Source organism: Penicillium subrubescens (assembly GCF_028828155.1).
Source record: "Penicillium subrubescens strain IBT 31985 chromosome Unknown utg000004l_segment0_segment0, whole genome shotgun sequence".
Classification (NCBI taxonomy): domain Eukaryota; kingdom Fungi; phylum Ascomycota; class Eurotiomycetes; order Eurotiales; family Aspergillaceae; genus Penicillium; species Penicillium subrubescens.
This window is the reverse complement of record NW_026643154.1, coordinates 3,301,891-3,325,193: the sequence shown is the minus strand read 5'-3', so window position 1 is coordinate 3,325,193 and position 23,303 is coordinate 3,301,891. Positions and strand designations below refer to the sequence as shown.

Here is a 23,303-nt window from a genome sequence, read left to right as displayed (position 1 = left end):
TCAGGTGTATTTTTGGTCACCTTCACGGAAGTTGATTACCTAGGTAACTAGACGGATTATCATGTTTAGATACATTGCGCAATGATGAGCTCTATTATTACAGGAGCCAGAATATATATCGCTGTCGACTACGAATTATTAACCAGAGACTCCCTTTTCCCTGGGGAACAAATTGGAATGGCATACTGGCGTGACTTGAATGATAAGATTCGTGTTTCTAATTCTTCAAAATTTAAATTATATTCGTAGATATGTTGTTAAATGGAGGGGTTTTGTTGCTTGGAAATGGCGGAGTTCTAAGAAATGGCGATTGTTGCCCACCACAACACTCACCGCCCGGCAGAATTGGACCAACTCCGCCGAGCGAATGCAACCAAAATAAGACGAGACCAGTACGAACTGTTGCTATGCACAGCGCGACTCTTCTCCCACCTTGCCTTGACAAGATCAACATGATCATGATGCGACTGTAAAGCTAGTCTGACTGGACAGAGCATGTACAGACTGGTCCTTGGTTGACTTTCATCTTGCCTTCTCACCTACCGCTTCCGGCCTCCGTTTACATTCCACCGTTCTCCCGCACCTCACTACTTCCTGATCGAGATCGGCGACGCTCCTCCTTCCCAGATCTGTTTCCAACCAGTCCTCCTGGACTTGAGTCGACACTGATGGGTGGTGGGTGCTGATGGTTTCTCCTCATCCTGTGCTTACATCAACAACAACATCGCGTTCGCCTCCCCGCGCGCCACCATGGCGCTATCCACAGGCCATGTCGCCAGCCAACTAAGGCACCTCATTTACTATCACCTCGATAACAACCTCGTTCGCAATGCGCTCTTTCTTGCTGGTCGTCTCCATGCCTACGAACCACGATCCTTCGAAGCTCAATATCTACTTTCTCTCTGCCACCTACACAATGGAGAAGTCAAGGCTGCGATGGAGTGTAGCCAGGGCTCAGGATCGCGTGGCTTGCACGTCGGCAGCGCCTACGTCTATGCACAGGCTTGCTTGGATCTGGGCAAATACGTGGATGGCATAACTGCCCTGGAGCGCAGCAAGTCGCTCTGGGCTTCGAAGAATCACTGGAGTATGTCCCTTCCCACAGGCACGGTCTTGGTCTGATTTTAGTCTAACGTTGGCGCTACAGATAAGCACAGCGAAACATCTCGACAGCACCTACCAGATGCAGCAGCGGTGTACTGCCTGCTCGGAAAGCTGTGGCAAGCTCATAAGGACTTGCACAAGGCGGTAGATTGCTATGTGGATTCGCTGAAACTGAATCCGTTCATGTGGGATGCTTTCCTCGGGCTATGCTCCACCGGTCAGTAGAATCACTTTGAGTCCTCAAGTGGAACCAGACAGATGGAATCTAACTCATAATCAGGTGTCAACGTCCGAGTCCCTAACATCTACCAACTCAGCCCGGAACTCCTCTCCGTCATCTCTGCCTCTCCCGACGATCTGGACTCGGTACCAGGGCATTTCCCACCAGCTGAAGGGCCTTTTTCCTCACAATCTACCGGATACCCCGGACATCCCGGACATCCCGGAGGTGATCCATTCATGGTCCCTGCTGCTCGTGGCGAGATCGATTCGACATACGGAAGCTCAGCTCTGTGGGAGAAATTCAATGGAAGTTCTGTCAGTGTTGCATCGGTAGCGGCACCGGTGATCCACGAGGGAATGGAGACGCCCAGTGGACAAAGCAGTAGCTCAGAAGAGTTCCGTATTGCGAATGGAGTCACGGAACCGGAGTCCGCCTGGGAACCACCACTGGCGCCAGCAAGGAAGAATCGCACGATTCAGTCTATGAGCTTAGACCAAACGGGTCAAGCTCCACCCAAAATGCGATCAACTGGTATTCGGCCTCGCCCTCGAACTCGAACAGAGCTGGATGAACCACCTTTTGCCTCGGCGGACAGAGAGCCTCCACCAGCGCCTCGGTTTGGTGATCGCAAACGCACTGTTTCTGGCCAAGTTGCCCATCCCCTTCCTCCCCAGCCGACCGAACCTGGTGCTCCCCAGCGTCGTAGTGTCCGACTTTTCAATCAAATTAAACCCACCACCAGCAAGCTGTCCAGTTCTACTCTCACAGGGCGCGATGGCCGAGAAGTGAAGAAAGTCCGAAGTGCCCACGCCAAGGGACGTCCTGCCACAACGTCAACTGTGGGCCGGGTGGTGAGCGGCAACCGCAAACCTATGGAGTCATCCGACCATGATAGCAAAGAACCCCGTGCTACGTCCATCCCCGCCACCTCCGGTGTTCCCCCTCTTCCCCGACATGCCGAGAGATCCAAAGAGCTCGAAGCCTTGAATTGGCTTTTGGGACTGTTCAGCAAACTTGCATCTGGGCACAGCGCATTGAGCCGGTATAGATGCCCCGAGGCTGTACAGCATTTCAACTCTCTTTCGCAGGGTCAACGGGAGACACCGTGGGTCCTGTCTCAGCTTGGCCGAGCCCACTTTGAACAGGCGTTGTATGGAGACGCCGCCAAATATTTTGCCCGTGTCCAAACTATGGCACCCTCGCGAGTCGAAGATATGGAGATCTACTCGACTGTGCTTTGGCACCTGAAAAATGACGTCGAGTTGGCTTATCTGGCACACCAGTTGCTGGAAGCCGATCGATTGTCGCCCCAGGCTTGGTGTGCCATCGGTAACTCCTTCTCCCACCAGCGGGATCACGATCAGGCCTTGAAATGCTTTAAGCGAGCGACCATGCTTGACCCTGAGTTTGCCTATGCCTTTACACTACAAGGTCACGAGTATGTTGCCAACGAAGAATACGACAAGGCCCTGGATGCGTATCGCCACGGAATCAATGCTGAAAATCGCCACTACAATGCCTGGTATGGACTGGGCACAGTTTACGATAAGATGGGCAAGCTCGACTTTGCCGAGCAACATTTCCGGAATGCAGCCACCATCAATCCGACCAACGCCGTTCTCATCTGCTGCATTGGGTTGGTCCTGGAGAAGATGGATGACCCGAAGAACGCTTTGCTTCACTATGAGCGGGCCTGCACATTGGCACCACACTCTGTCCTGGCTCGCTTCCGCAAGGCCCGTGTTATGATGAAACTACATGATTTCAAGTTCGCCCTGGCAGAGCTGAAGGTGCTTAAGGACATGGCACCGGACGAGGCCAATGTGCACTACCTGCTTGGTAAACTGTACAAGATCCTCCACGACAAGGCCAATGCCATCAAGCACTTCACCACGGCTTTGAACTTGGATCCAAAGGTAAATGTTCTTCACACTTCTCCCTACGCGACTGAAAGTTCACTATCTAACCAATTCCCTTTCCTTTGACAGGCTGCACCATTCATCAAAGACGCGATGGAGTCCTTGGATGATGATGAAATGGAAGATGACGATATTGCATGATAGATCTGTGATGCTTTCCAGGTCTCTCACTTTCTCCCTTTACAAAAATTTTCTTGACCTTGCACGAGTTGGGGGGATATTGTCTTACGTTACGATGTCGGCGTTCCAGGGCCACCTCTTTCTTCTTTCCCTTATTCTGCACAGCATCACTGGGGAGTTGTTTTTTTTGCTTTTCCCAGGTGTCCCTACCCTAGACACCTGGGCATCTTTTTGCAAGCATTCAAGCATCATGCATCCGGCATGGTGTTTTGTACATTAATATGACGATTGGAGCATCATGGTGATGGACCGACCAGGCATAGCATGATCCATTATTACAAGAATCATCCTGAGATCCGTACCTTTTCTCTGTATTTGTAGTTGATCTGATATGATCGAGAGTAATTCAAGAATCAGCAATATTCCATACTAACAGTTGTCCCTCAAACAAGCTATTCGTGTACAGGGGTATTCTTAGAAGTAACTCTGTTGAGTAGCTGCCAGGCACAAGCTTCTCCAACAAACCCCACCAATATCTAGACCTGCCGAGGCTTGCGCTCAGACCCAGATCATAATGATCTGACCAGTTCTAACTTGTCACTGGTCCCCACCCTCATTTGCCTGTTGGACTGCGTGATGCCGTCATTTGCCGCGGTCAGCTGGCGGTGAATCGGCCACGGGCAAAAAAGCCAGCTTCACCTCCACAGTCCCACCCAACATGGCCTTCGCTGTCGCTCCCTCTGTTCCTCTCCGGTCTCTTGCGCATTCTTCCAGTGGGCTATCGCAGTCAACAATCCAGTGAAGCCAGGTAGGCGCTTCTGTTCTCAACCATTTACCCTCTTGTATAGGGATTGACCTAACCCTCTCCCCAACAGTCTTCACATCGATCCCACCGTCATGTCGATCACTTCGTATATCCTCTCGGGCATCAGCTCGTTCGTGGTACTGACATTGTCGCTCTTCGCCCTCGGACAAAAGGTCCCTCGTGCTGCATTCGCCGCCCGCTGTCTCGCTGCCTATGGCTCCATTCTGCTGTGCGCAATATACGGTGTTATCGCTTCAATCGTCCTCCGTCTCGTCGGCTATGGCCGTGTCTCGCAATGGGCCACTGCTCGCAGCTTCAAGTGGGTGATGCGGTATACCACCGGTGTGACATTTGATATCATTGAAGGCGAGGAGTATCTCACCACCCGCCCGGCTATCTTTGTTGGAAATCACCAGACTGAGTTGGATGTTCTGATGCTTGGCGCTATCTTCCCACCGTATTGCAGTGTCACGGCGAAGAAGTCCCTGCGTAATGTGCCGTTCCTGGGCTGGTTCATGACTCTTTCGCGGACGGTGTTTATTGATCGTGCCAATCGGGAGAATGCTATGAAGGCCTTTGATGGCGCTGTGAATGAGATGCGCACTCATCGCCAGAGTGTGTTTATTTTCCCCGAGGGTACACGGAGTTACTCTGATGAGCCGATGCTGCTGCCTTTTAAGAAGGGTGCTTTCCATTTGGCTGTTAAGGCTGGTGTGCCTATTGTGCCTGTTGTGACTGAGAATTACTCTCATGTTATGTCTCCTCGCAACCTGCGATTCAATGCAGGATCGATTAAAGTTAAGGGTGAGTTTGTAGAGCTCCTCTAGGTTGGTTTCCTTTGCTAACCAGAGTGACAAATAGTTCTGCCTCCTATCATCACTAAGGACTTGACGCCTGCCGATGTGGATCAGCTGACCCAGTCAACTCGTGACTCGATGCTTAAGGTTATCCTGGGTATGGCACAAGAGGGTAACAAGTTCGAGTCTTCCCAGGCTAATGGCAGGTCAACTGCCATTCAGATTTGAGATGACCAATATTCAGTTGGATTCACCCAGCAAGATCCTCCAATCTTTCAAGCCATAGCCGCGAGACTCCCCTTTTACTTCCCACATAACCCAGGAAGGAAATCAGCATCAAGTCCCAACGCTGGTAAACTACAATTCCTCAATTCCCTTTCGGTACATACCCCTTATTCCCACAGCAGAGCGTTACACATAGAAGAAGATCACAATTCCTGTTTTGTGGGTAATTCCTGCCATGAACCCACTTTCCTGCCATGAACTTACTCCTGGGATGATACAGCGACTCAGTTGCATTTCGATTTAATTGCTAGATTAGCTACCTTTGTTTCCGCCTTTGGCACATGCCCTTTGTGTGGGAGACTTCTTCTACTTCCACCCTGACCCGAACCCTATTGTACCCTTTTGGGTACTCTCACCAATGTCTCCAACGCCCCATTATGCCCGTTCCACTCTTCTGCCTCTGCAAATGTATATAATTCAAGCATGAAAAGATGTCATGACACTGTTCTTGTATTGGTTGCCCTTGTTGTCCGATTATTCGAGTTTTTGAGACTGCCCAGGCGCTTGATAAGAACAAAAGGGGTGTCAAAGATGCAGGAAGTTCTCCTAGGCGCAATGCATGCCCATTTTAGGTGCGACACGCCCAGCAATGGATGCAATTGAGTTGCTCCACGAGATGCGATTCCAGTGGCGCCCGGAACTCGCCATGCGTCATCAGGCTTCCCATGCTGAATTGTCCCTGCGACGCTGAGATTTGATGCAAGATATTAAATCTCATCGCGCCCTCGAAGAATCTAAATTCTTATTATATGATTGCTAAACCAGATTATCAGTGTGAAGCTCATTGCCAAATATCCCAGTTTACCTCTCTATTCCACATCCCACCATGTTCAACTTCACAATCCCCAAAGAATACCGCAACAAACTCGAGCCCATCTCCCCTACAGACCTCCAAACAGACGCCTAAATCTTCACAACCTTCCAATAGTACAAACCAGTAACCTCCGAAAAAAAAAGTCTGGGTCTACTGGCACACCGGCGCCACCAAAATGCCGAAATGGTGCCAAAAGAACGCCATAGACTGGGTCCGCATCTTAGGACCCGACTGGACAGTCCGAATCCTAGACAACGTACCCCGACTCACCAAATAACACTCTTCGCTTTGTACCGGATAACCTACTCCCGCCGGTATTTGTGGATCAGTCCATGGATGGGCCTTATATTGGACAGCATGGCGCTGATCTTACTCGCACGGCTTGTTTGTATGAACATGGTGGGGTGTGGATGGATGTTGGTAGTATTTTGATTAGACATTTGGATCGGGTTTGTTGGGATGAACTTGAGGATGAGGGGACGCCGTTTCGAAATGCTATTCCTGTTATATACGGTGTTATCGTGGCGAATCATTTTGTTGCGGCGAGGAGACGGGATCCGTTTATTTATCAATGGTGAGACTTGCAACTGATCCCTTCAACCCTATTAACGACCTATCTACTGGAAAAGCCAAAGCTGATCATGGATGCTCGTATCTAGGCATCGCCTCTTCACACACGTCTGGGGCAACAACAAAAACGTCAAAGGTCTCCTCTCAAACCCATTACTCGCCCCCATCGTCCCCATAATGTTCGAAAATCCCTCCCCCTCCTTTGATGTAGACTGGATCGACGAAGCCCTAACTTTCGAATACGTAACCCAACTCATCGGCCGGCTCATCTGCCTCGAAGAAGCGGGCGAGAACTTCTCCGGCGTGGACTACTGGCAAAAGCATATATTCGCCTTTAAAGTTCTAAAAGACGACTGGTGCGGAGAGAGCTTGACTAGTTTTGTAGGGTTTAGGGAGCGGGATTTTGAGGCTTTGACTCCGCCGTATAATGGAGTTGATGATGCAAAAGCAGAGCCCGAGTCAAAGTCAGACCCAGAGTCAGAGGAGTACAGTGCAAATTATAAAAAGGCAGCGTTTCTAATCTGGGAGATGCTCGCTAATGCATCGATGTGGAAGGTGCCACATGCGCATGAATTGACGCATTCGGTGCAGTTGGTGACGTTGTTGGATTTGCAGGAGAATGAGGGAATGGATGCGGCGCCGGGGACGTTTGGGAAGTTGTTTAGATTCGGGACGGTGAATTTGAGGCAGACTAGAGAGGGGATTGAAATGATGCCCACGCCGAGACCGAGTCAGACGTGGAAGAAGGGGGTGCTGGAGGTGTAGATTGCATGAGTAGTAGAGATAAGTGGTTGTCTTCTAGTGTTATGGATGGATATGGGATGTGATGTAGGGAAATGTTATTCAGACAGTTGTTAGTCGTGGAGATTATATCCATTGTATATGCATATGGTTCACCACAGCAAACCATGACCTTCGCGAGATAGAAATACATGACTTCTTTCTATCTCAAAGCACCTTCCAGTCTCATCATCACAACCTTAGTTGTATGGAGGTCCTCTCATTCCACCTTCATGATAAGAACACTCCCCTCAGCCCAACACCCATCAAAACACTCATCTCCCCCACCCTCCTCAACCCGCCACTGCCTTAGTACATTCCCACGATGATCCAAAAACACATGCAACAACCCCGCACCATCAAGCGCCTCCTCATCCTCCACAAAAACATGCGTAACAACACAAGCAGCATGAAACCGACTATACTTCAGCAGCGGATTAGCCCTAACAGGCGCCTGAAGCCTTGCCAGCATCTCTTTAACTTCATCCGAATAGTGGGATAGGTGGGCCGGAATACCTTTAGGGAAACTTATTAATGGGGGGTGTATCACAAACATACAAAATAGCGACTCTACTATATGGAAGACGGATGCTCAGTGCCCTAAGAACAGCAGCAACACCCAATAACGTGGAGCTAGTTTCGCAATTGCTTAGTCTCATCGCAGGTTTACAGAATGATGCCATACTTTTCAAGTGTCTCCTTTGGCCGACCTTCATTGCAGGGTTAGAGAGTTGGGCAGAGAGCCAACAAGCTTTGGTCATGGGATCATTGCAGACACTTTGGGACTCGACGAGTTGTTTAAACGTGATCGGCGCTTCAAAGATCCTTCGAGATCATCGGAAACGAGAGGACTTTCCCGACGCTTTGATGTGTGAGATCTCTGATATTGGTGGATTGGGTCGCGGCTGGCTCTGATATAATATTGAACGTGATCGAGATTCTTTCATGGTCTCAAGGCATCGACCTCGACGGAAACATGTAGAATAGGGGTTAAAGCCTTTTGGTCGCCATTCTTTTCGTGTGGAACTCCGGAGAGTATCCGGGGTAATGGCGGCTATGGTTGCCCGTAATCCGGGTCCGTATCCGGGGTCCCACTGTCCCACCCTTTTCCCCACCCTGCGATCCTACAAGCGCAAATGCTTTGTGTTTCTGATATTGTAGTCTAAAAATCCACCTTTCTTATGATACTTAAGGTAGATAGGGGTTTCTGTCCTTAGATAGCATTGTATACATTATTATCGAACCTATTTCTCGCTTACTCGACAATCAAATCACTTCTATGTTCACTCTAATGCGCCGTCGATATTCGAACCAAACAATATGAATTAGAATTCCCGAAAGTCTAGCTCATACCTTCCTATTATCGTATAATACATCTACTTGGGCTATTGTTCAACCCGCAAACGAAAATACTGGCTAGATATGGCAAATAGTTATAACCCTCAATGTCAGGTCAACTAGACACCCGACAAAAAACAGATGCTCGCTATATTATTGTGTTATTCGTTCGGCCTAGGCTAAGAGTGAATCAGTATCCACTCAAATTGGCGACTAGATTGTCGAAACACAGTGTAAGCCAGTTTCTACCTTTTCCCCGTACGCTCTCACTGTGTCATTACTAATACGGCGCTAGGGCATGACTTGATATCTTCTTCACTGACTACACTAGGCATTCTATATATCGAGAAGGTATAGAAAGAAAAAGCCAAGGCAGCGACATACTGAAAGTGTCTTCAAGAAATGAGTAAAATTGAGGGAAAGATCCAAAAATCTGTTAAGGAGAGGGATGAGAAAGAAAACTAACTGGTTCGATTAATAGCCAAACTTGAGACGGAGATTTCTCAAGAAAACTAAAACTACAACTGGCCGTCACAACAAGTGATAAGTGTTATCTGAGAATCAGATGATTAAGCGAGAAATCTTCAAGCTGCGTCAGAACGGGTAAAAATGCCGTTCAGAAGGATCAAGATTCATGTGATGATAATTAGCAGGTGATAGATAAAGTGGGTAACGAATAATGCTGAAGTCGATGTCCACATTATTAGTCTTCGACCTTCAGTATAATTGGGCCATCTGAGCGATGTAGTGGATGTAATTGAACAGATTGTTACTCTTCGAGTCTCTTAGCTTTACCGTTCAATCATTAGCTTTGATGTGTATAAGTGGCCTTGTGACGGTTGAACCACAGTGGTATCGTGTCAAGCTGTTTATCATGGCTATATTGATAGACTCCACGGCTGGGTACATACTGAGACAGGCTCTAAAAACCCATACTCTCAGCGCCGAGATAAGCAGAGCTAAATTTGTTTTAGATTGCGCCGTTTTTAAATAAGTGTACACTGAGTTCCCGTTGTCACCCTCAACATCCACAATATGCGCGTCGATGATTATGTTTGTAGTAGCATTCCCTCTGTCTCATACACGTATCATATGGCCAATTGATACAAACAGTGGTTTTATTTAGAAAATTAAAAAATGTGGCTCTAACTCCCATAGATGTACATACCCAAGTTTTCTGGGACTCGAATTGGAAATATTGGCTATGTTTTTTACCACAAATATCCAGATTCGCTCAGTCGGACCCCCAACACGATATCATCGAAACAAATTGAGCCCAGCCCTCGGGGCTAATTACCGTATAGGCAAAAGATATTGCTATTTTCATTAAATATCTACAGTATAAGCAATGGTAGTTCTTTTTGTTACTAACTAATGATCTCGAGAACAAGCACAGTAAGCGATAGGTGGGACGTGGGCGGGACAGAGGGACTTGAGTTGACGTCCCACATACTTCAAGCTTCCGCATACTGCTTTAAATACCTATAGGTTTAGCAAGTCGAAAGACAGGCTCGGATACTCCTTTCGTGTATTCAAAAGATCACTTAGGAGATCCATGAGAGTTGCAACTAAATAGGTCATTTTACACACCCCGAGATCGATCGCCAGAGCCACGTGACACAATGGCTGAATCATGCCAATTATTTTGCCTGAATATCTTGTCATACAGGAAGTCAGGCATTAGTCAAGAAATCTATCATGACTATATGGTGAACACGCACGCTGCTCTTGTGGGGAAATTATTAGAGAAGTACGGTGTCGTTCGTTGGACTATGGTGAGATACTTTTGTCCTATAGCTCTTCAAATCATATCTGATCTTGAATGCCCCAATTAGAATCACCCTACCGATACCTCTCGCCAGCTGGCAAAGAAGATTTATGATGAGCAGTTTGCCAATTATGCCGATTACGACTGCATTGTGCAAATCGTCTTTCCCGAGGTCGATTGTTTCGTGCGCATGAAGGAGGACCCGTATTACAAGGAATTTATCAAACCAGACCATGATAAATTTGCTGACACAGCTAGATCTAAGTATGTTCTCTGCTAATCTGATTCCCCTTGTAATTATTTTTACATCCTATTACTTGATTTTGTGGTCTCATCAAGTTCTGACTGTTTGCAACAGGATTATTATTGGCTTGTTCGAAGAGATTATTGATAATGGCAAACTCATACGTTCCTAGAGGAAGATGTGATCCGACGTCTTGTTGCTTTGACGATTTCCGGGAGGTGTATGGTAACCTGTTCTCCCTTATTTTACCATCATTGTCTAGGCAGCCTTCCCACGCTATTAATGACTGATATAATGAGGAAATACGGCGGATCTGTATGTAACTTTCCTAGATAAATCCTACAACATTGACATTGGATACCTCAATTAGACTCCACATTTACTAAGTCCTACCGCGCTGCTGTAGAGATTGAGAGCTTCCACCGTGATCGCTGCCAGTTGCACACCAATACGGGCAGAGGTATGATAAGTATGGTTTGCAGTTATTGACAATGGCTATGGTTAGCAGCCACCACGTAGTGGCAGGTCTTGCAGATCCAAAATCGGCAGGCCTTTTCAGTGGGAAAATCTGTGACCGACTGCATTCTGGACAGGAGGGCGGATTAGGAGCAGAGCACGGGAAACAGGGAAACATAGGCCGTGCGAAGGGGAGGACGAGGAAATTCACGAAGCAGAGCGAATCGTGAAAGCGACTGTCTCTTGACAGATCCTGTGAAGCCCCTTAAATTACGGCCATTTGCGCGAAAGCTGGCAACTCATGGATGTGAAGACTGTTTTGATCAAGCACGGCAAGAGACTTTATCAGTGCCGGAAATCTAGGATATCTGTTCGTTCAAGAAGCAGGCTAGGATTCCTTAAAATATAGGATCATACAAGAATTGACACAGAGGGGAGGTTTGCCTATGATGCTCTGTCGAGAGATTTATTTGTGGAAGGGTTAATCTAGAACAGCAAAATCAGCATTGTTATCTTAAGCCCTGGATGTTTGGGTTGGTGACATCTCGTCTGAGAGCGGGTTATTCCCTCGTGGTTCTCCCAAACATTTTGGCAGGGTACTGGGAGAGTCGGAAGGCATTGTACTAGGCACCATACGAAGGGCCGCCAGAGATGACCATCGAGGACTGATAGACTGTAGTGAACAGTAATAACTACATGGTATCTGCGGAATCGCGTTGCCTTCCCTCCTGTGGTGAAAAGCAGGGAGTATTCTAACATTTTTTCATTCCACGCCGTTTTTCTCCCTCTTGCCAAATCAATTTACCCATCGTCATATAGATACTACCACTATCACTCGTTAAGGAATAAAATATTCAATTCTTTCCAGTTCTGAAACTAAAAATTCCGAGTCTGAACTCTGAGAGGATACTAATTCAGCACAACCCTAGCAAGTCGTTCTCGTAATGGCATGTGGCACTGTAGCTGTTGTTATCAGAACAGTGGTAATCCCCAGTACCAAAAGTCGAAATCAATAATCATGGATCTATGCCTTGGGAGAATGAATTTATTGGTAAAATCTGTAGAGTATCTGTAGCACTACTACTACCTAGAAGACCTTTCGTATTACTACTAGTGAGGTACCCTATACTAATCCTGTTATCGCCTAAAGAGCTTTAAGGCTACTGTTAGCCTTAATAAGCAACTTTTGACAGTAGGTAGTGAAACCGAGGTGTTTATTGAGCTAGATACCTAGGTATTTAGCAGATTGTGCCGGTTATATTGTTAAGTCGTTATACCGAATAGGTATCCGGTCGTTTGTTATGATATACCCTGGCATGAGGTTATTCCCAAGTGTTGGTGTCTCAGGCTTCCCGTACCTGATAAGCCGGCAGGCTTTCTGTGGAGGTTCGCTGGGGCTTCGTCATCAGTATGTGTACGAACTCCTGCAGGGAACACCCTTGACAGAGGCTACACAAGACCCCGCTCCCATCCTTCTACCAAGGATACATCTCCATCCTGTATGAGCGATGAGACTGAATATAAATTGACCCATGTTGAAGAGGTTTTACGATCCTCAAGTAACAGTCTTGGACCTCTCTGAACAATTGACTTGGTCCCTTTCTCCTACCTGATTGACAAGCCTCTATCCTGACTTATAGAGTATACCCTTACATCGTTCCCCTAGGGGTGCGCCCTGTCGAAGTTATATACGTCGGTTATACTATTTTCTTAGCTATTCTCCTAGTTCCTCTCCCGGTTATCTTCTTAATTGTCGTTTTGATTGTTGCTTAGTCGAGGGTTAGTGAAATAAATCAGCTCGAACTCATCAGGTACAAATCTTGCTATATAGCGTCTAGCCTGTAGACTTACTGTCGGATTTATAGGGTCGGCATAAATCCTTCGGCGTGCACAAGCAAGTAATTATACACGATCGGTCAAATCAGTATACGATCCGGCAAAGAATCGTATAAGTCAGGTCAAAAGGCTCAGGTCAGGTCAGGTCGTACGATTCGGCTCAGAATAGGAAGTTAACTTATGATAGAAGAATGCTCCAACTTCATCACAATGATTAAACTTGATTCAACTAGCTATAGGAAAACAGGCAGTGTTTATGACTTCATAGAATCGAGGCAATACGTTAGAATAGAATCTCATCGAAATCAGGAGAAATAGATTGTTGAAGCTCTTTCGTTATGTGTGCAATCTGTTGATGTCAATCGTTGAAGATATCGTCACGTGTACGTTCCGTTGCATTCTGTCAAGTTCGATAGCTCTTAGGGGCTTATACACCAACTTATATTAACACTTACTTATCGAGTATTCCTTCTAGCGTTATTGTGTTGTAGTATAATTCCGATTCGACTAGGACTACCGCGTCATCTACCTATTTAAAGCCGATAGACTAGGCAGCGCCTGTTCGAAGGCTGTATATAGTGATTAATAGGGCGTTAAATAGTAGGAACAGAATCGGCGAAATAGGTGAGCCTTGTAGGATACTAGTAAGCATAGGGAAGCTATCCGATATCCTGGTAGCTTAATACGGGTGCTCCTATCACTAAGAAATAATGCAATCTAAGGCACGAGCTAGCCTAGCCGGAGCTGCTTGATATTGTGTAGTAGCCGCTCGTGTGAAATATTATTATAAGTACCTGCTTCGTTGAGTAGTAGTAATAATACCTTCTTGCCTCGCCCCTAAGCATAGTACACACAGTTAAGGATTAACTAGATCGTATAGTCTACTAAGATCCCTTTCCGGCCACTAAGATAGGTCTTTAGCAGTATTCCATATTCTTCTACCGTTTACGCGATACGTGTGGCGATAATAGACTCTAGGATCTTGCTGATAGTGTAAAATAGTGTAACTAGCCGGTACGATTTCGGTTGCCGGAAATCTCGTAGGCCGCCCTTACGAAGCGTTACTGTAATAGAGGCCTAGAAGTGACGAGGATTATAGCCCGTTTGTATATACGCGTCGAAGATAGCTAAACCTTCGCCAGATCCCGTATCTTCTTCTATATCACTGAGCATATCTCTGATTTTCTCTCTAAGTTGAACATTGACACCGTTGTTGGTGATACGCCCGGGGAAAACTTCCACCGCGGCTGCCAAGTCTAATCCCCCGATAATGGTCTTATCGTCGAGCATGACACTGTCGGGACCGACGAAGTCATAGTCTTCGTTGGTGGACCATAGAGATTCGTGAGATTCTTCTTTGTCGTCGTCGTAGCAGAGACGGAGCCAGAGGCCTTCGCCTAGACTGCCGGTGTATGCTGCATAGGGACGGAGAGCTTCAGGGCGGAGTGGGAGGAGAATCTCGGCTATTTGCGCTTCAGAGGGTGTGGGTGGAGAGTCCGCGAGGGCGCGGTAAGGCTGATAGATTGATATTTGGTTAGTTTGGGGCTGCAGGGGATGGGAGCTGTTGAAACTCGTATTTATTACAGGATATGATGTATGTACCTCTCTGCCCTCGTGCCCTAATGCGAGGAATTGGCGAACAAGCCGTCGGCGGTGGTCGAAAGGGGATTTGTAGGAGTGTGAGGGGTGAGTTGTGTACCATCTGAGAGGAGATAGATTTCTAAGAGAATTGATCCCCAAGGGGGTTGGGTGGACGTCTCGCCGTGAAGAATTTGGAGGGGCATTATTGCGTTTTGTACAGTCCAAAAAGGCTAGATGTTCTATTCATGGATGATGGAAGTACAGTAATATATAGTCATTTCCTTTTATGGCTTAGCGTGTAGACCATTTTAATTGCGGGGCGTTAGCGCGTTGGATGTTATTGAGCCGCTTACATCGTAGGTTAGGGTCAGTGATCCGATCACGGTGCTCATGGCAGCCTCACTTGACAAAAGCGGTGAGGGTGTGAGAACTCGAACGGAAGGAGATCGCCAACAGTTGCTAGACATTATCCAGTAAATATACGGATGCAATTGCAAGTGAGAAATGATGATCATGTTGAAGATCATGTTCATAAAAAGTCATAGAGTCCGCTGAAACATGATAATAGAAAAAAGTCGCAAGATGATGCTCTGAATGCAGGGGTCTCTTGCTGCCGTTCTATCAATGGGAACAACGCCCCTCAGCGCAGGCCCGGATATCAAGTTCAATGTCCACCTCCTGCATTGGAAGCCATGGATCAATGATGGAAGAGTTCGGAGACCATGGATCCGATTGGCCCACGGCCATATGGGCGCAGATGGGGATGCCCTTTTCTTGAGTTTCAGAATGCACTCCGAGCCGTCTTATGTGGTGGTCACCACTATTCTCAAATTGTTCAGGAATGGGACCGACTGGACATCCCCGGCCAGCAGTGGCAATGATATAGTCCGACTCAAAGGCCTGTAGTTGAAGTCGTACATTCTCAATCAACACCCCATCTCTGGAGACCTCAACTTCCGTGTATGGCGGACCCCAATTATGAGGTGATCGAGGTATATGATCCGAGCCTGTGGAGATACCATACGGCTTGGATGCGACCAATGGATCAACCGGTGCCGGTGGAATGACATTTGTGAATTCAAGGTGACGCACCCATTCAGCCAACAGTGCATCACCGGTCATTTTGAGGTATGCCTCTTTCAAAGCCCAATAGGAGTAAAAGAGACGGAGTCCAAACTCGATGACCGTTGCATTGTCGTCTGAAGGGAAGGATGTAGCCAGACCGAGCTCTCGGGCTCGACGGAGAGTCGAGATGGGATTTTGCATGGTCGCCATCTCTCTGGGCGAGAATACCTCGCTGAAGATAGAGACAAAGTCGGTGAAATCTTTCGTAGTCTTCATAGGTTTGCGCCGCTCGTTGACGCATGTTATATCAATCCCAATCCTGGGTGGCGAGGGTGAAACACCTTGAACGGTTTGGCTTGCAAGTTGCTCAACAGACGGCGCGATGACTCCGGCTAGCATAGTGAGCGAGGCTTGGTGGCTGACATTAAAATCAACTTGGATATCCGATTTTGATGCGTAGTACGGTCGATTCTCAGGCATAGGGGTGCGACTGAAGGTAATGTCTCTCCAAGGAACGCCACAGGCATGATGAATGTACAAATACTTCAGTAGATGGGATGCCAATGACATGCGCCTGTCTGAAGCATGGTGGTATCGTTTCACAGCTTCTTGTTCAGCAGGGCGGAGTACATTCAACAAGGGTAGATCGAGGCCATTTGCCTCCCATTCTCGGGTATTGATATACCAGCGCGATAAGGTTGGTAGATCGCGCAAAGATGGTTCCGCAGTCTCAATAGGTTCGGTTGATTGGGCATCAGCGGGGCTGATCTCATTGGTTGCCATGTTGTAGCCGTTGTTCGTTATATATAGACTCAAAAAACTCTTAGTTCTCAGGAATGTATCGTTCAAACTGTCTTGAACTTAATTCAAGACTCGAGAACGAGATGAGATGCTCCAAAAGCAAGCAATCTGGCCTGTGTCCCGTAAGCTGCATGTTGCCAGTGCGTTGTTAGTGTTACATCCCACCAGGAACCGCGTTATCGGAACTCACGTGGCGATAAAAAGTTCCCGATAAGGAAACTCCCCGCGGAAAGTTTGCATCACGTGCTGTTGGAGTCATATCTAAACGGGCAACTCGACTCTGAATTCTTTTCTTATTCTTGCCACTACAGAGATGCCGGTCACAGTTGGAGTCCTCGCTTTACAGGGCGCATTCATTGAGCATGTTCAGCTGCTGAAAAAGGCCGCCGAGCAGGAGGCCCTGCCTGACTGGGACTTCATTGAGGTGCGAACGCCACAGGAACTCGACAGATGCGATGGGCTCGTGTTGCCTGGTGGCGAGAGCACCACCATGTCGCTTGTTGCCGCCCGATCTAATCTCTTGGAACCTCTGAGGGACTTTGTCAAGTAAGCATTCCACTTTGCGACTGCAATTCTATGAGTGTTGAGCGGATCTGACCCGGTGGCGCAATTGTACAGAGTCCACCGCAAGCCAACTTGGGGCACTTGCGCAGGTCTGATCCTGCTCGCCGAGTCGGCCAACAAGACTAAGAAGGGTGGTCAGGAGCTCATCGGAGGTCTCGACGTTCGAGTCAATCGCAATCACTTTGGCCGACAGACCGAGAGTTTCCAAGGACCGCTGGGCCTGCCATTCCTGGGTGAAGACGCACATCCGTTCCCTGCCGTCTTTATCCGAGCCCCCATTGTGGAATGTATCCTGCCGCATCGAGAGGGCATTCAGGTGGGAGAGGCTAAACGTGAAGATACCGTTATCGCACCTTCTAGGAAGGTCAAGGACTCGGTGGCGGAAGCTGCCACGGCCGATCATGTCGAGGTGCTGGCCACCTTGTCTGGAGCCGCGGCTCGGAGCGCCACTCAAGGGCGCAATATCAACCCCGATCAAGAGGTGGGCGACGTCGTGGCTGTTCGCCAGGGCAATGTTTTCGGCACCAGCTTCCACCCCGAGTTAACGGGAGACGCCAGAATCCACGCATGGTGGTTGCATCAGGTGCAGGCTGATGTTAATAGAAGGAAGAAGCTCGGCCACTAGACAAGGGCAAGCATTATAGAGCGCACTGCAAAGACATTTTTGTAAATAGGGTATCAGATGAATAGTGAAATCTTCAGTTTCTGCTAATTGAATTCCACGCCCGTGGTAATAAGATAAACGCCATTTTCCGAGTCCAGAACTGTTTCATGTCGCCAATCAAACACCTTACCTTCCCTCGCCGTATTGTTCCTCCTCTCGTTGGCGCTGCTCGTCGTATGCACGGCCATAGCCACCACGGCCCGGATCGTATTCCTCGCGGTACTCATCGCGAACCTGTCCACCAGACTTTCCACGTCTATAATCATATGTTAGTCGCGGTCCACTCAATTGGATTCCCTTTCCAAGGCTTCTTCCAGTAACCCGCTAGACTGAACACGTACCCATACTGTCGGCCCTCCTCGAATCCAGGGTCCAGATCGGTTCGAATAATTCGTTCATCCAGCTTGGTGCCTCCAACATACTTCAGGCAGTCCAGGGCATCTTGGTGGGTGTAGTATTCAACGAAGCAGAATCCGCAGGGCGTCTTGTTGAAGCGATCGAGGCCCATGACCAATCGTTTGATCTCGCCGCACCTAGAGAGAATAACATCAGAAACTGAATTAGACTTCTTCATATGCGAACACTTCTTACTTGGAGAAAAGCTCGTGGATCTGTTCCTCAGTCGTGTAGAAGGACCTTGAAAAAGTAGGGTTAGTGGTGGTGCGTGGCCATATTGAGTATATCCAAGCAATCACGAACAAGTTGCCCACGTAGAGGGTAGTCGCATCCTTCAGCTTTGCCATGGGGTCCTCCCTCTCCGGCTCCTCATCGTCCCGATCGTTGTATCTGCTGCGGCGCTTGTTCTGTAATCATTGCGATTCATATCAGTATCTCTGTTGGCCTTGAGCCCGAACTGCGATTGTTGACATTTCTCACCTTTCCTACATAATAAGCACTAGGCCGATCCAATCGATCAACCGTATTGATAGCGAGTAAGCTCATAGTGAAGACGTGGGAAGCAGGCGAAAGGATTACAGGCGGAGGTTCGGAATGGTCGTTGGGGCGGCAAAGGGAGCTTGGAGCTCTAAAAGATTCTTGGCACTGGGCACCCGCCAAATTCCACGCCGCCGCATCAACAATCGAGACAAACTTCCGCTCCTGCGCAAACGCACTTTTTCTACTACGAGGATGGTCTGATCTCTTTTCTCACTTCTCACACCACCTTTACGATTTCCACTCGATCGAGATCGATATGCCAAAGGTCAAAAGCTACGCGCCGGCCTGGCTATGCCGGCCTTCGCCCGGTGCCAGCCTCTTCACGAGCAACCCGGACAAAAGCCCTGCACAGGACCTACAGAATAAGGCCAAGCCTTCCACCCAGATTGGCGCCACCAGAACGATCGCTAAGAGGGGCAATGAGGTTTTCGTCGTCATCGATAATGAAATCCGCTGGTCAAACCTTGCGCGCGTGAAGGATCAATGGCAACAACAGGCCCGGCAGAAGAAAGCTAAAGACCAGACGACTGATTCTTTGCCTCCATCCTATAGGGTATGTCGGCTCTTTGCGCATGTTTCAGAGCTCCTGTTATCACATATGATCATATTGCAACTAACATCAACCAGGTTCTGTCTGTGCCTGTCTATGGACTCATCAAACAGATCTTGCCCTCTCCTAATGGCGCTTTCCTTGCAATCGTCACCGAGCACACCGTGCACATCGCTGTGCTCCCGGATTCATCACACCTGTCATCCACGGATAAATCCACGATTCGACTGAAGACCTACCAGCTCGGTCCGACTACCCATGTCATCCCGGAATCACCGGTCGTGTCCGCACTATGGCACCCGCTGGGCTTGCACACCAATCTCGGTGGATGTTTGGTTACAATCACTGCTGATGCTGCAGTGCGCATTTGGGAGCTGGACCGAAACAACCACTGGTCTTTTGATCAGCCTACATTAGCTGTTGACCTTAAGAAGCTAGTCGATGGCACCTCTTCTGATCAGGACTTTGCGCCCTCTGGATTCGGCAAGAGCAAGGGATTCTCTGCGGATGTCTTCGATATGGAGGTTGCCTCGGCTTGCTTTGGTGGCAATGGCAATGACAAGGAGGATGCCTGGGCACCTATGACTCTGTGGGTTGCCATGAAGCCAGGTGATCTCTATGCGCTTTGCCCATTGCTGCCATCGAAATGGCAAGCTCCATCTGCAACTATCCCTTCGCTCTCCTCGGCTATCATTCCGAAGATGGCAGCCCTTGAGGAAACACCAGAGGATTTGGAGGAGGAGCTGATCGCATGCCGGCAACAGTATGACTGGCTGCGTGAGATTGATGACCAGGAGCCAGTGAACCCACCAGCGGACTCGGATACGATTCGGGGTGCGGATGTGTTCTCTCGGCCCGCAAACCCGAGTGCCATTCCGCGCCTGCAAGGACCGTTCCGGTTTGACACTGGAGAGGAGCTTGACGATTTGGATCTATGTGATATTCTGGTCATCGCTGCCAGACTTGACGTTGAAGACCTGATGATGGGAGAAGACGAAGAGCTAGCAGTGGAGTCCAGCGATCAAGACAAATTGTCTGCAACAGTCATTTGCCTTACCAGCGGTAACGGTCGCGTTCACATTTGTCTGGAACTGGATGGTGTTGGGGGCCAGTGGCTTCCCAAGGCTAGAAAGAACGCCTTTAGAACTCCACTTTCGGAGCCTGCTGATTTGCTCTTAGCTGAGTCCTTGGATACCATGAAAACGGACGGCACGGAATCAGTCACTTGGCCCACTTTCACCAAGGACATCCACTCTCGGTATTCCTTCTTTGTGACGAACGCATCAAATGTGGTGCACTTCTCCATGTCATCATGGGTGCAAAGACTAGAGTCTGAGTTGCAGGCCGAGGACACGACCGGTTCAGGCTTCAGACTTCAGGTTATTTGCAGTGGAAACGTTGCTCAAAGAGAAAAAAAATCTTGCAGGCCGAGGATGTAGATGTCACTGCCGAGAAGGAGCATCTAGCCGCGTCAGTGGTGTTCTATGACTTTGATCTTGGATACCTTCTTCTCACGTATCATCCATCCAACCCGTATGCGGCAGTCATGGATGCCCCGGAGGATGCTTTCTCAGCAACCATGGATCTCCGTCATTACGATCAAAAGACTAGCGTAGAGGACCCCCTCGCGCTGGTCCCTCGGCGAGCTCCGTACCAAGTTCCAGCTATCTTCTACGCAAAGTCCCCGCTGGAAAACTTTGTCGAGAAACACGTACCGCACCGCCAGCGACACACACTCAAGGAGCAGGTTCGCCTGTCTCCTGCGACTCTTGACTTGGTCACCACGGCCCACCGTGTGCTGTCAGCTCACACGAATGCGCTGGAACGCGCCGCCTCGGACTTGTTCCGTCGGTGCGAGAGACTACAGGGTGAGATCAAGGACCAGCTCAAGCAACTTTCAGATGTCGCAGAGCGCATCAAGGGCGTGTCGAGCGAGATTGACGAGGACGGCACTCGTAAGGAGGGTGCTCGAGACGGCGTCGCCCTTGACAAGAGGCTGCAGGCTGCAAAGGATAAGCAGAACGAGCTTGTGCAAAGATACGACGCTTTGCGAAAGAAGCTTCTGAACTCTGGTGGCCGGCCCCTGAGCGACAAGGAGAAGGCCTGGATCTCCGAAGTGAAGACCTTGTCCGGGTCTATTGGCGAGACTCAGCCCAAGCCCGGCGAGGAAGATCAACAACTAGCGCAACGCCTGGAGACTGTATGTTTCATTCCCGTGGTTTTCTTTGTCTCCAGCTCGCAGACTGACATACAATCTAGGTCAAATCCCTTGCCACCGACCTTGTGGCAGAAACCAAAACTCTCGCAGCAAAGGCTCCATCGGCTCCCGAGCCTGGAAGCCCTGCTTCTCCTGGTGGCGCTCGCCCCAGGGTGCCGCAGCGACTTCAGCGTGCTAAGATTGCCGATGCGATGAGAATGGTTGAACGAGAGTGAGTTTTCCCTGTCTATCGAATTGCTAGCTACAGTTGCTAATTCTCATTCAGATCTGCGGTCATCGATGCGATTACTGCTCGTCTGGCGCGCCTCAACACGAGCATGTAAGGCCAGCTATTGGCATTATCATTTCGACATGGTTGGTGATACTATTACCAGTATCAAGGGCTAGGAAAAACGCGTGGAGAGCATCTCGCACGCTTATGATCTTTGAGTTCTTAGGATAGCATGAACAATGGGCCATACAAACATCGTTTAATGACGCTGCACTATCACTTTCTCCTACGCCTCCCAGGCACTAAAGCGAAATAGCAAGATGAATTCTCGACTATAAAGAAATCTAATAGCTTGTCTCAAACAGCCACCAAGACCCGATCCGCATTTTCAATGATCATGGTCCTCTTCATCACCCGCAAACCTACTTCGTCGGGCCCAACCACTCTCCGTATAAATCTAGTAAATTCTCAACTTAGCACATCACACTCATAAGAAACCCAAAAGTCAAATAAAATTCTCGTGGGAACTCACCTTCAATCAAATACCAATCCGTCTTCTCCCTCCTCGCCCGACAATCCCTCCAAATCTTCCCCTGTTTCACCGGCTCACAAGCTCTACTCGCATCACCCATGACTTCCGTTCCAACTAACCATCGTGGCATCTGTTTCGGATTAAGATCAAGTTCTGGTGTCGTCGGTCTCGATGGATGTAAAGCTTCAAAGTCTTCTTCATCTGTATCTGTTTTTGGATTTTCGATTTGGCTGTTTTTGTATTGGAATAGATCTCGCTGGTCCCGTTCTTGCTGGTCCTGTTCTTTCTCTCTACGATGTTGCTCCTGTTGAGCGAGTAAATCAGCTACCTCCTGGTTCACCCGCTTATCGCCTGCTCTCCAACATTCCTTGCATGTTTGTAAGGGGCAGTTTATTACCAGAATTCTGGCGCCCCAGCAGGATTCGGTTCCGGTGCAGTAGAGATCTTGGATGGTCCAGATACAGCCGCAGATGTGGTATTTTTGGGTCAATATGACACACATTTTGGGTGTTAGTGGAATGTAGGTAAAATATCACAAGGTTGGAGTTCAGTCCGTGGGTAGGTAGTCAATATACAGCAAGCTGGAAATGGTGGGAGGGTAGTGGTTGTATTCTCATATAAGGGTCTTAGTGACAGTGTCTTTATGTCTAGTATTGTAGCGTGGTTCTTTGATTGAAAGCGTGGATTGTGCTTTATTTTCAGATACAATGGCTTGATCAGACAATGACTATTTTGTCTCAGATGCTCGGTCTAGATGGACTTACAATAGCAAGACTACGCTGCCCTCTGCCCCTCTGGACAGAGTAGGACGTCTGCTTATTAGGATTTGCAAAAATAATAGCAAAAGCCATAGCAATTTGTATGTCAGCCTTCGAATAGTGAAGGCTCATCGCAAAGTAGGTACAGAAACAAGGGCAATAAAAAGATGACCGAAGCATATCCATCAAATGAGCTGAAAAATCATGTCCCATATCCAGTAAATGCAATTGTACCCGCGAAAACAACCCCTTATGTACAAGGAGAGACAAACAAAAGAGTATCAAAGCAGATGGTCAGGTGAAAAGGTGAACGAAGGATAACCACCAAACGACCAAAGGCACCATGCTCCATGTCCTGTAAATG

At 48.4% G+C, this 23,303-nt stretch overlaps 8 protein-coding genes across 8 annotated transcripts; 6 read left to right on the top strand and 2 right to left on the bottom strand.

The window, feature by feature from the left end:
- Positions 1–750: 750 nt before the first annotated feature.
- Positions 751–3,387, top strand: N7473_006235 (anaphase promoting complex subunit bimA; the record flags this gene model as incomplete). Its single annotated transcript, XM_057152175.1, has 4 exons — positions 751–1,087; positions 1,148–1,321; positions 1,385–3,243; positions 3,316–3,387. 4 exons carry the CDS (start codon positions 751–753, stop codon positions 3,385–3,387), a joined length of 2,442 nt encoding a protein of 813 aa, XP_057009980.1.
- A 615-nt stretch (positions 3,388–4,002) lies between these two features.
- N7473_006234 (1-acylglycerol-3-phosphate O-acyltransferase SLC1) lies at positions 4,003–5,196 on the top strand (the record flags this gene model as incomplete). The annotated part of the gene is made up of 4 exons (XM_057152174.1): positions 4,003–4,020; positions 4,074–4,174; positions 4,242–4,975; positions 5,033–5,196. The coding sequence occupies 4 exons, from the start codon at positions 4,003–4,005 to the stop codon at positions 5,194–5,196; spliced, it is 1,017 nt and encodes a 338-aa protein (XP_057009979.1).
- Positions 5,197–6,814: 1,618 nt separating this feature from the next.
- N7473_006233 (uncharacterized protein) lies at positions 6,815–7,402 on the top strand (the record flags this gene model as incomplete). Its single annotated transcript, XM_057152173.1, has 1 exon — positions 6,815–7,402. One exon carries the CDS (start codon positions 6,815–6,817, stop codon positions 7,400–7,402), a length of 588 nt encoding a protein of 195 aa, XP_057009978.1.
- A 3,059-nt stretch (positions 7,403–10,461) lies between these two features.
- On the top strand, positions 10,462–10,939 carry tpcK (decarboxylase tpcK; the record flags this gene model as incomplete). Its single annotated transcript, XM_057152172.1, has 3 exons — positions 10,462–10,530; positions 10,591–10,787; positions 10,882–10,939. The coding sequence occupies 3 exons, from the start codon at positions 10,462–10,464 to the stop codon at positions 10,937–10,939; spliced, it is 324 nt and encodes a 107-aa protein (XP_057009977.1).
- A 4,322-nt stretch (positions 10,940–15,261) lies between these two features.
- N7473_006231 (4'-phosphopantetheinyl transferase family protein) lies at positions 15,262–16,488 on the bottom strand (the record flags this gene model as incomplete). The annotated part of the gene is made up of 1 exon (XM_057152171.1): positions 15,262–16,488. The coding sequence occupies one exon, from the start codon at positions 16,486–16,488 to the stop codon at positions 15,262–15,264; it is 1,227 nt and encodes a 408-aa protein (XP_057009976.1).
- Positions 16,489–16,819: 331 nt separating this feature from the next.
- On the top strand, positions 16,820–17,695 carry N7473_006230 (pyridoxal 5'-phosphate synthase glutaminase subunit PdxT; the record flags this gene model as incomplete). Its single annotated transcript, XM_057152170.1, has 2 exons — positions 16,820–17,052; positions 17,125–17,695. The coding sequence occupies 2 exons, from the start codon at positions 16,820–16,822 to the stop codon at positions 17,693–17,695; spliced, it is 804 nt and encodes a 267-aa protein (XP_057009975.1).
- Positions 17,696–17,860: 165 nt separating this feature from the next.
- Positions 17,861–18,676, bottom strand: N7473_006229 (nuclear cap-binding protein subunit CBC2; the record flags this gene model as incomplete). Its single annotated transcript, XM_057152169.1, has 5 exons — positions 17,861–17,990; positions 18,076–18,267; positions 18,326–18,370; positions 18,434–18,537; positions 18,611–18,676. The coding sequence occupies 5 exons, from the start codon at positions 18,674–18,676 to the stop codon at positions 17,861–17,863; spliced, it is 537 nt and encodes a 178-aa protein (XP_057009974.1).
- Positions 18,677–18,807: 131 nt separating this feature from the next.
- On the top strand, positions 18,808–21,980 carry N7473_006228 (uncharacterized protein). Its single transcript, XM_057152168.1, is given in 5 exon segments — positions 18,808–19,223; positions 19,298–20,599; positions 20,611–21,420; positions 21,480–21,649; positions 21,704–21,980. 5 exon segments carry the CDS (start codon positions 18,927–18,929, stop codon positions 21,759–21,761), a joined length of 2,637 nt encoding a protein of 878 aa, XP_057009973.1. The 5' UTR covers positions 18,808–18,926; the 3' UTR covers positions 21,762–21,980.
- The last annotated feature ends 1,323 nt before the right edge of the window (positions 21,981–23,303 follow it).

Coding starts and splice junctions, on each gene's coding strand:
- N7473_006228 (XM_057152168.1), top strand. CDS start 18,927: ATGCCAAAGGTCAAAAGCTACGCGCCGGCCTGGCTATGCCGGCCTTCG. Junction 19,224..19,297: donor CTTTGCCTCCATCCTATAGG/GTATGTCGGCTC, acceptor AACATCAACCAG/GTTCTGTCTGTGCCTGTCTA. Junction 21,650..21,703: donor ATGAGAATGGTTGAACGAGA/GTGAGTTTTCCC, acceptor ATTCTCATTCAG/ATCTGCGGTCATCGATGCGA.